This window comes from Polypterus senegalus, chromosome 1, assembly GCF_016835505.1.
Source record: "Polypterus senegalus isolate Bchr_013 chromosome 1, ASM1683550v1, whole genome shotgun sequence".
NCBI classification, from domain to species: domain Eukaryota; kingdom Metazoa; phylum Chordata; class Cladistia; order Polypteriformes; family Polypteridae; genus Polypterus; species Polypterus senegalus.
The window spans coordinates 254,834,103-254,846,123 of NC_053154.1; the positions used below are offsets into that span (position 1 = coordinate 254,834,103).

Below are 12,021 nucleotides of genomic sequence, written 5' to 3' on the forward strand. Positions count from 1 at the left end.
GGTGTGAGAAAAGCCAAAAATATGAGATTAAAAGTGCATTAGGACACAAACTGGGCATACAGACATCTTACAGACAGTGACCAGTTTTGGGATTTGAACCCTGGATGCTTCATCCATTAGACAGCATTGTTAACTACTCTGTTACCCAATTTGAGTAGATGTGTGCATTATAAGTAGATAAACAGGAGGTTTAGGTTTAATGTGAAATACTAGTTTTTAACTTTTAAACACATCTTATTAATATTGTATAATTTTCATTGTTTGTTAAATGAAGTCTCAAAAAAGAGAGCAAAACTAAAACTCATATAAAAGAACAAAAAATACATTAAAATCTTTAACAGCAAGGGTGGGGGAAAGCTCTTTGGAAGTGCACATTGCTAATTATGCCTGCAGTTCAAGGGCTCTGTCAATGGCAGGAAGAGAAAACAATAAGATAAGGAATGCTTTCAGGAATCTGCCCATTTAATGAGGAGCACCAGACAATTGTACAGTAAAGTATGTGAAGGCTGATTTTTTTTTTTCTTCTTTCTGCTATCAGATTTGCACTAAAATAATAGAACAGAATGCAAACCCAGAATGGAATCAAGCTGTTAATCTACAAATTAAGGTATGTGTCATACTGTTATACCGAAGCAAAACTGGCTGAGCTCTTTAGGTAATGGAAACTTTTTCTGATGTGCTGTTTTTTAACTAAACAATCAAAAAGAAAACTGCCAAGCCAAGTTTTTGGAATGTTACACATACAAAGAAGAATGAGTAATATCTTTATAGAATCTACTTTTCTTTCATTAATGCAAGTATCAGATAAAGAGTGAGTGGTGTGTGAATTTATTTGAGGATTACACAGTTTTAATTTGCCCAGATCAGACAGAAACTTATAAATCTTTTCCTATATATTGTGCAAATCTTTATAAGATTTTAGGCCTTAAATTCCTTTGGCTGCTTTTTCAAGGATGTAATTTGCCAAACATCTGCTAAATAAAAGTACTTCATCTTGTGTCTCTATCACTTGTTCCAAATAGTTCCCATCCATGTGTGATCGTATAAAGCTGACTGTTTATGACTGGTAAGTTAACAATTATATTCAACTGGGAAATAATTACTTCTGTTTTGTACACTTTACTTTAGGATGGAATGGTGGCACAAGAACTTGTTCTGCTGCACCACTGCTTCAGAAGGATGAGTTTAAATCTCATCAGTAGGAAGTTTGTGTATTCTCTCAGTGTTTCTCAGAGTTTTTCGTCCACATACTTCCTCCTGCATCCTAAAGATGATCATGTTATGTCAAGGGAGTTTCTGAATTGTTCCGTAGTGATCTAGCACCCCTTCCAGATCATCCAGTGAATGATGTTGTGCAGATAGGGCATGGTTACATGTGATAGAATTGGATCAAGCAGCATCAGTAAATAGTTTGTTCCTTATAGTTTTAGAAACTTGTGTTGACATCAAACGTTGTCTGGATGTTAGTCATTTTTTTGCATTGTTTATTCCAGTTACTCTCTGGTTTATATGAGAAGGGAGCATTGTCATCCTCCAAGAGTGTTGTCAGGCCCGGTCTTAGGTATTATGGGGCCCTAGGCGAAAGGGGGGTCCAGGGGCCCCCTGAGGGCCCACGTGATTTAAACATGCGAGGGGAGGGGCGGGCCAGGGGCCTGGTCGCTGTTGATCTGGGGCCTTAGGCGGTCGCCTACTTCGCCTATGCCTAAGGCCGGGCCTGGTGTTGTTTACAAAAACAGTAATTCTAGGTCAAATATTTCTGCATTGCCTAACTGTTAAGGTTAATTCAGCTTATTATAAGAGATTGATGCCTCTATAAGTACCCACCATTGACATTTTATTTCTAAGTACTAAATTATATCCCAACTAGGAATGCTGAATGAGCTCCCTGTGACCCTGTACTTAATAAGCAGGTTAAATGATAAATTTATGGATTGACTTTTCACTCACTTTTTTCAGTTATGCTATTGCTTGTTTAAAAAGCAAAAGGAATTGTTTTAAAAAATACTATCCCTTGTCTCTCTGAAGAAACTTACTAATACTAATTTTTCATGTTTTACATATATTAATATTAATCTACACATATTAATATTATATGGGCTTACAAGAAAATTCACTTCAGTACAGTTTAGCATTGTTTGTTATAGTTTTTTCTACATGGCTAGGCACTTCCTTGAAAAAACTAAACATAACTTCAGTTTTACCTATTGTAACATAACATACACCAGATTTAGCAGTGCCACGGCCAGACCAGCTGGTTCAGGTTTTGCTTACAAAGGAAGACAGGAAGCTCCATCATTAGAGGCTCCTCTATACAGTAGATAAACTTGAATACAGTGCCATCTGTTGGTTGTAAAGCTGTAATTTCTTTAAATAAGGTATGCAAGCTTTTTTGTGGTGTTTTTTTTTTGTAGGTGTTGTTTGTTAATGGCCAGTAGCTGTTAACTTCATTTAAAGGATGGTGGAACAAAAAAACTACAAATCACTGCCTTTTTAGAAATCGATTTCTATCAATTAATTGATATAACAGTCAATACTCTTTGATTTGTGTTTAAAAGGTTTTATTAACATGCTTTATACAAAGTACAGTCATATCCAGGACTTCATATATTTAGTATGCTCACACATTTGGAACTTATATTCTGAATTTCTATAAAACAAAATGACATTTTTATGTTTAATTTTTCAATAGGGATCGTCTGACTAGGAATGACACTGTTGGGACAGTCTACCTGAGCCTCAGTAAAATTGCTTTTGCAGGTGGAGAAAGTGAAGGTGAGGCCTTTGATAAGAACTGTTTTTCTTTATTGTTTTGTCATAATAAGCAAACCCTGAATTTTTGCACTTTGTGTGATAATGTAACAGTGGAAAATAGTCCTAAATAGAATTTGCCTCATGTAAGAAAAATATAGAATATTGTATTTAAATTGTTCACAATATTATGAAGTTATTTATACTGCAGTGTTATTGCCTATTTTATGGTATATAACTCAAACAACAACTTGTTCTTTATCTTATCATACAGATGAATGGTTATAGTGTGAGCCGACAGTAGAATCTATACATATAAGCCTGTCTGTGTTAAAATGTTTTTGTTCGCCACAAGCATTCGTAGTGTCCTTACTTGTTTTTAGGCCCTGTCAGCTATGCTTTCAATTTAAATTACAGACATTTGCTTCATTTTTGCCTTGGCATTTTTTAATACACAGAAATCAGTACTGCTGAAAACACTCACCACAGTCGGATACTTCCAAAACTGCTAGCGTGGTGTTTCACGTGGATGGGTAAAACAAAGGTTCCAGCTAAATGAATTTCTGTAAATTTAATGGCAATATGAGAATGCTAAATCTTCAAGACAGTCAACTGAAATTTCTGACATGATGGAAATTCTTCCAATCATGTGATAGCCTAGTTGTAAGATGCAGTTGGGCATCACACCCCTCTGATAACTCCACATGAAGTTATGGCTGATGAAACTATGATTAGGGCTAACTCATATCATTTGGTGACTGCAATTTGGGCTTAAATTGTGCCAAAACTACACTGTGTATGCTCAGTTAAAGGCATCTATGCTGCATTCATGCCCAGTGTAAGCGCATGATTACATCATGTGTGTTTTCATAGTTTTAGTATGGAAGAGTATACTTTCTTAAATAATGTTAAAATGTGTGGACAGAGTAAATTTTCATTTATAAACAGTGTTTTCAAATGTTAATGTAATAGCGTGAACTTAGCCTTAGTGACAACTGTAATGGAAGATTTTCAGAAAACCTTTTTCTGCTGGATAGGAGCAGGCATTGAACATTATGGATGGAGCTAGATTTGACTTTTAAAAATCTAATTTCCTCTGTTTAGGGGTATATTGGGTGATATCTGAGAGTACTTTTTACTGTATACCATTTAGTAATAACAATACAATTTTTTATATAGCGCCTTTAGCCTGAGTGATACACCCTACAGAAAACTAAGCTACTTGACTTTTTGAATACTGAATTGTAAATACATACACTATCCGTCCTTTAGTGGTAATGGTAGTAGTGTCATGTTGACAAAGTACAGTGAAGTTCAAATGTGTACGTCTAGCCAGCATATCTTTTTTCATAAGTCATTAAATCCAGTTCAGTCCCTAGGGATTAGAGACGAACTAAACTACAATGAGCACAAGGCAGAGACAATCCATGCAAAACTGAGCGCATATGTATCTACTAACAACTGATATGGTGTAAAGCAGAGCCCTAGAGAATAGGACATAAATCATGTATATTTTACAGAGAAGTTGGGCCATGCCATTTAGCTTCAACAGGATTAAAAAAAAAAGGTGTCCTGCAAGCGTTGGTATACTCCATACAATTCTACCATTTAGAATATTTCACAGTTGGTATTATGAAGTTTGACTCTCATCTTTGCTGTTCTGCCAGAAGAAGAATTCAGTGTATCATCATTCTCTAGTTTACTTCTTTGCGTGTTTTTGCCTGATGTACATGTCCTGTATGAATTACCTGAAACAAAATTTATCTGTGTTAACACATTTGTCTGTTTTGTTCTACTTTCTTTAAATATTTTCACAGTCCTTTTAGAATATGTCTAGTCCATTTTCTGTTGTCTATCTAGAATAACTGTTCAAACCTTTAATTTAGAAGATGCATTCTTTTGTGACATTAAGCTCCTTCTGACGTCTTGTTTTTCTTATTCCTCAGCTCTGTACCTCCTTAGACTCCCTGTTTATGCTCTTTCTTTATAGCACATTTCTTTTGTTGAACATACTGTATCTTTTGGCACAGTGATCCTCAGTTGTTTCACCATATGTTTTTTTATAGTATAGTAAAATAGCTAATCAAATAGCTCATATCCACAAGCTGTTCTGTACAAAATATCACACATTTTGTCTGGTTTGATTTCATATTGATTTTGATGTTCACTTCTACAGAGCTCAATTCATGTATTGAAGACCTTTGTGCCTGGCTTCAGTGAAATATTGATTGATCTTCTGAAGCAACATACTTTAATAATAAAAATAACTGTAAGCATGAAATCAAAAGATCTTCTTTCAAGTGTCATTCAGTTTTGAAATCTCCTAATTATCCTTTTTCAGTCCCCGCCATTGATGTAATGAATGCTTGTGTATCTTCCATCCACCATTGTCTTCACTGTTGTAAAGTATTTGATCAGGATCTTAATGAACTGTATAGTCTTTCCTCACACAAAAAAGTCAATGTCAAGTTATTTATAGAGCACATTTAAAATGACATCAGTAGTTCTGTAGCTAAAGTGCTTTATAATAAAATATACAATAAACATAAATAAAATAAACCGGATAAAATATAATAAAACACAATACAAACTAGCAGTAAATTAAAACAAACAAACAACTATTAGTAAAGAACCATCAGTGAAGGTCACGGAGCATTAGAGAATAGAAATACTGTACATCTTCAGTCTAGGTTTAAACAGTTCAATTGAAGGTGACTCCTTAATGTAATTAGGTAAAGAATTCCACAGATGAGGTGCAACAGCTGCAAAAGCCCTGTCCCCCTTAGTTTTGCACTTAGTACAAGGGACAACAAGAGGTAACTGACTGGTAGATCTAAGCTCTCTAGATGGCTGGTGTATAACACACAATTCAGATAAATAGGCAGGAGCATACCCATGTATGTATTGATTTAAAAACCAACAGCAAAATTTAACAAACAGGCAGTGTAAACAGGCTAAAACTGGAGATACAGAATCAAACTTTGTCCCTGACCAAAAACTGGCATCAGCATTCTAGACCAGCCTGCAGCCGGTGTTTCAGGTATTTCCTGATATCAGAATACAAGTTGCAGTAATCAAGCCAAGAAAAGATGAAAGCATGAGTAACTTCATCAGGATCCCTAGGAGATGAAAAAGGCTTAACCTTGGCTAAAAGACAAAGCTGGAAAAAGCAACTTCTGACCACAGACACAACAGTCTTGTTCATTTATCTTAAATGTGAAATACTATTTGTCGTCTTTAACATTTTTGCAATACTTCCTCATCATTCTTAATGATTTGCCAGTGGCTTTGGCATCCTAGGTTCAAATCACACACCTGGTTGTTGTCCTTGTGGAATCTGCCCATAATCCCTGTGTTAATGTTCCTTCCAGATCTCCAAAGTGACCCTGGTTAGGTTAGCAATTTCAAAGTGGCTTAATATGCACCCTGGGTGTGTGTGTGAGTTAGACTGGTGCCCTGCCCAGGGCAGTTTCCTGCCTTGTGGCTGGTGCTACTGAGATAGACCCCAGTATAATATGACCCTCAGTTGGAGAAGGTGAGTCTGTAGAGGAGTCTTCTGTGTTCGGATGAGAGTGTAAAACATTAAGCATCCAGATCATTCTGAAAGTGGGAAGTGGTTGGAGAGTTCTATATATGTTTGTGAGTCATGGGCTGATTTGGTTGTGCTTATGATTTCTGTTGTTTAGAAAGAAGCACCTTGTCAGTTCATAATAAAAAGGCTAGTTTTTGGAGCAGTTAAGCCTCATGTGTCACTCCCTGCTGTAAACTAGGACAAGGGAACTCAATATCATGACTCTCTGGTCCTGGAGCTTTGCACCACTAGACACAATGAAGAAGAAGCTGTGTCGTCCTAACCATGGTCCTGAGACAGACAGGAAAGGTGACATCTGGTTGTTATCTTCTTTTCACAGTGTTCTAAACTATATTCTTTTTTTTTTTTTTTTTTTATTTATTTATTAATTTTATTACAATCAATACATAGCAATCAAGTTTTACAAAAAAAGAATTATGCTAAGAACAGATCGATCCCCACCCTTGAGAGAGAGAGCAAGCCAAACGGTGTAAAATTTAAGGCTTTTAAAAATACCTAAATCAACAAATTCTCTGTGCTTTATAAAATCATTTCAAAATATTACTGATTAGATCCTGCCATGTTTTGAAAAAGTCTGCACAGATCCTCTAACTGAGTATTTGATTTTTCCAATTTTAAATAATATAACACATCAGTTTCCCACTGACTTAAAGAGGAGAGTTTGGGTTCTTCCAGTTTATCAGAATAAGTCTGCGTGCCAACAGTGTAGTGAATGCAATCACAGTTTGTTTGTCTTTCTCCACTTTAAGACCCTCTGGAAGAACCCCAAACACAGCTGTTAATGGGTTAGGAGGGATTGTGAGTCCAAGACTGTCTGAGAGGTAATTAAAATTTTTGTCCAGAATAATGTTAATTTGGAGCAGGCCCAGAACATGTGACCTAGTGAGGCTGGGGCTTGGTTGCAACGTTCGCAGGTTGGATCATGCCCTGGAAACATTTTGGAGAGTTTTAGTCGAGACAGATGTGCTCGATATATAATTTTGAGTTGTATAATTGTATGCTTTGCGCATATGGAGCTTGAGTGAATTCTCTGCATTGCTACTTTCCACTCCTTTTCTGATATATTAATTGAGAGGTCATTTTCCCAGTGTCCTCTTGGATCTTTGAAAGGAAGGGATTGTAAAAGGATTTTATATATTGTAGAGATGGAGTCTAACTCCTTGAAATTGAGCAATAATTTTTCCAGCGTGGATGAGGGTGCAAGATGAGGAAAATCTGGAAGGTTCTGTTTAACAAAGTTCCTGATTTGAAGATAGTGAAAGAAATTTGTAGCTGGAATGTTAAATTTGGAACGTAATTGTTCATAGGATGCAAAGGCGTTGTCTATATAAAGGTCTCTAAGCAAGTTAATTCCAAATTTTTCCAGATATTAAAACTGCATATGTTTGTGAGGGTTGAAAGAGGTGGTTCTTTTGCAGGGTGCCACAGAAAGAAGCTTCTCCGTCTTAAAATGCTTTCTACATTGGTTCCAGATTCTAAGTGAGTGGAGCACAATTGGGTTATTAGTGTATTGCCGATAACGTGTGTTTATTGGAGCACAAAGCAAGGAATACAAAGAAGTACTGCAGGATTTTACTTCTATTGCGGTCCATGCCTGTGTATGTTCTTCTATTTGTGTCCAGGTTCTTATCGACTGTATATTTGCGCCCAGTAATAAAACTGGAAGTTAGGTAGAGCCATGCCGCCTTCTGCCTTTTGTCTTTGTAGGGTCGCTCTTTTGATGCGTGGATGTTTAGAATTCCAAATAAATGAGGTTATTGTTGAATCTAATTGCTTAAAGAACGATTTATTAATGTATATTGGTATGTTTTGAAATAAAAAGGAGCTTAGGAAGAATATTCATCTTAACAGTGTTAATTCTTCCAGCTAGTGTGAGATGAAGGGTTGACCATCTATGCAAGTCTTGTTTAATTTTTTCCATACAGACGACGAAATTTTTTGATAAAGAGCTTTATGTTTACTTGTGATGTTTACCCCGAGGTATTTAAACTGTTCTGCAATGATAAAAGGAAGGGTGTCTAATCTAATATTATATGCTTGCGAATTCACGGAAAGAGTACACTTTTATTCAGATTAATTCTGAGACCAGAGAGCTTTTGAAATTCTGTGAGTGCTGCTAAGACTGCAGGCACAGAATTTTCTGGGTCCGATATATACAGTACCATGTCATCTGCATATAATGAGATTTTCTGTTCCAGTCCTTCTCTGCTAATCCCCTTTATCTGATCAGTATTTCGACAATGTATTGCCAGTGGTTCAATGGCAATTGCAAACAGCAGTGGTGACAAAGGGCATCCTTGTCTTGTGCCACGTTCTAGTTTAAAGTAGTCTGAGCAAATGTTATTGATGCAAACTGAAGCTTCTGGGTTAGTATACAGTAATTTAATCCATGCACAAATGTTCGGGCCAAACCCAAACTTCTCCAAAATAGTAAAAGGTATTTCCATTCAATCATGTCGAATGCTTTTTCTGCATCCAATGATAATAATATTTCTGGGGTGTTTGATTTAGTTGGTGAGTATATTACATTAAACAGGCGTCGAAGATTTGAAGATAAGTGTCGGCCCCTAATAAATCCAGTTTGGTCTTGTGATATTACTGAGGGGAGCACTTTCTCCATCCTTCTAGCTATGATTTTAGAGAGTATTTTAACGTCGTTATTCAGAAGTGAAATTGGTCTGTATGATGCACATTGTAATAAGTCCTTATTTTGTTTTGGAAAGACAGTGATTAGTGCTTGGCGAAAGGTTTGTGGAAGAGATTGGTTATCTCTGGCTTCTGTAAATGTTGCTAATAGGAGGGGAGCTAGCTGAGCGGAGAATTTCTTGTAAAACTCTGCAGGGTAGCCATCAGGGCCTGCTGCTTTTCCACCTTGGAGTGACTTTATAGCATCCAGTAATTCTGATAATGACAGAGGTTTATCGAGCTATATTCTACTATTATCTTGCAATACTTTTGAGTACTGGATACCATCTGTTTCACTCTACCACTTTTTATTGTTAAAAATAGTTCAGTGTCTAGGACTGGATATCTAGTCTAAAAGACTTTTTCTCATTTTTATATCAAACACATGTATTCCATTGTAGAATTACACTCTTTTGGTATCACCATTAATTCTTATTGATTTGTACATGATGTCTTCTGGTGCAAATTCAGAGAAAGTTACAGTATATTTCAGATATGAGGCAACCTCATAGGTTATCATTTTCTATGGTGTAACTGTTTTGATTTTAATAACCTCAATGAAAGGTTATAAGAAAGGAAGAATTACAAGTTGCTTCTACTCTAACTAACTCTTTAAGATTAATTTAATTTGCCAGATTTAGAAACAAATACCAGTATTTTGTAAAAATATTGGATCTGAGCTAATTTACAATGTTGAACATCACATTTTGCTTACATAGTCTACCAATCCTTTATGATAATTTTAAAGGTTTGATTGTGCACTTTTTAAGTGAGGCAGAAAGTAGCTTGTGTCAGTTTTAAGCTGTTGTTCTCTTAGGCTTAAGTCATTTCAGATTGTTTCATGAATGCATTCTTGTCACTACTTGGAAAAAAAATGTACTAAAAGTTGAAATTTTAAAATGAATATATATTTGTATTGTTAAATAATGTGTATTATATGTACTTGCAGTTTAAATAATAATACTCAAATTTCTTTACAGATTTGCACTGGAAAAACGTTTGGCTTCTAGTCGATTACATTTACGATTTTAGCTAATTACATTTATTGATCTTCTTTTATTTAATTTAGACACATCTACGGGATATGGGGCTTCTACAGCATCTGAAGGTTCAATTTGTGGTTAATAAATTGCATTTTTATATTGTCCAATGCCAAAAATGATCCTCATTAAAAATATGCATATAAGATTCCTAATCAGCTTTTATAACTGATGTATTACAATTAAATGCGTGACCAGAAAGTCTCTGAGCAATGCATTCCTTTATGCTTTGCTTGCTGTTATATAGTTACTGAAATTATAAATCATATTGGGTTTCAATTAATTGGGTCAGTCTGAGGTAAAGTATTTGAAAAATTCTTTGTTTTATTAAACCCATAGTGCTTGACCTTAACTCAGAACATTTTCTTACCTTTCTGAGAAGATCTTATTTACAGCACATGAATTTAATTTGACATTGGACAAAAAAGCATGCCCTTTTTGATTTGCATGGTTTGTGTGTGCTTATGTAGTTTTAGATTGTTTAATTCTTTCACAAAATACATTGGTTGTATATTTTAAACTTTTCCAAAATGGAACACAGTTCACATTATACAGCTTACATTTTTAGATTACTTCTACTGTTGCCCATTTTAAATATAATAGTTTTAGAGATATGCAAGGGAACTGAAAGACATAACAGAAATTCAAGTCTAAAAAATACATTTAAATGTAAACATAGCCAATAATATCAATTGGATCACATCATTTTTTTCTTAACTTGGAAGGCCAATTGCAGATAGCATTAACTGAAGGAGATGACAGCTGAGAATGTGTCCATTGCTGCACAGCACGACCTTAATAGCTAACAAAAGATATACCAGCTGTGAAAACAGAAGCATGTATCTTGTGCCCCCTCATGCTTACTATACCTTAACCTTCCCAGTTTTACGGTTAAGGAGGTTAAACAGTACTACTTCCATGCTTAAATATTACTTTTCATGCTTATTTTTATACTTCCCAGGCATAAGTGGTTATTACAGTTGCCAGCATAAAATGCTATGTTTCTCCAAATGAGTGCCAAGAGGCTTCAAGATTGGTGATAAAAACCCATTTCTGGTGGAAAACTCTAGTAAGAAAAATACCTGACAGAAAATGTAATTTTGGCTGTCACAGAGCTGATCTTTTCTTTGGTAACGTTATCTTTTAGGCGATAAATCTGTAAAAGGCCTTCCAAAAGACTAATGAAAAGCATCTCCAACTAGAAGAGCTACAACCAACAGAGAATACATATGCAGCATTCAAGCCATCAGTAAATGGGATGCCTCAACTTTCCTGTAACAGAAGGAAAAGGCCAAACCCAGGTTAAAATGAACAGATCTAAAATATTCCTAATCCTATCACAGTGAAACATTAAAATATTACCTAAGGTCATTTAATAACATACTAAGAAAATTGATATTCCTGCAACAAAGCGACTAACCAGGAATTTTCTTTTCTTTTCTTTCACTTTAGTTTTATATTTAATGCTCTTGCATACCTTTACAACAGAACTTTTAGGTTATGTTTACAATTAGGTTTTTTTTTTTAATTTTATTGATTTTATTGAAATCACACAACATTCCATACAAATAGATCAATTTTTACAAAAACAGTAAGAAAACCATGAATTTTCTAACTTGAATCTTTTCGTTCCATCAGGGACTCTGCATGGTGACAAAATAGTATATTGGAAAGCAATGTTGAAACAAAGACCTCATTTCTATATAGTCATACAATATGTATATACCTGGCAACTTTCTCTATTGACTCTGTGATTGTGATTTTTAAGGAATCACAGTTATCATTTCAAGGTGATAATATATATTTTTTTCTCCATCATTTTCTTATTTGTAATTTTTGTGCATTCATCATATTCTAAAGTGAACCAAATTAAAACTGAACACTTCTGAATCAGAGGCGCAGGGTGAGCACCGTAACACGGCACAGATAATTCAGTGTTGCCATTAGTGGACCAGG

At 35.2% G+C, this 12,021-nt stretch overlaps 1 protein-coding gene across 5 annotated transcripts in view; it reads left to right on the top strand.

The window, feature by feature from the left end:
• The window catches only part of LOC120541024 (myoferlin-like), a 152,689-nt gene that overhangs the window by 85,908 nt on the left and 54,760 nt on the right, over window positions 1-12,021 (top strand). For 4 of the 5 annotated variants that reach the window (XM_039772264.1, XM_039772294.1, XM_039772274.1 and 1 more), the window contains exons 14-17: window positions 539-607; window positions 1,023-1,066; window positions 2,690-2,772; window positions 10,095-10,133. In XM_039772264.1, coding sequence (XP_039628198.1) covers window positions 539-607; window positions 1,023-1,066; window positions 2,690-2,772; window positions 10,095-10,133 — 235 coding nt within the window. The remainder of the gene's footprint in view (window positions 1-538; window positions 608-1,022; window positions 1,067-2,689; window positions 2,773-10,094; window positions 10,134-12,021) is intronic. The other variant, XM_039772284.1, reaches the window with a different exon arrangement.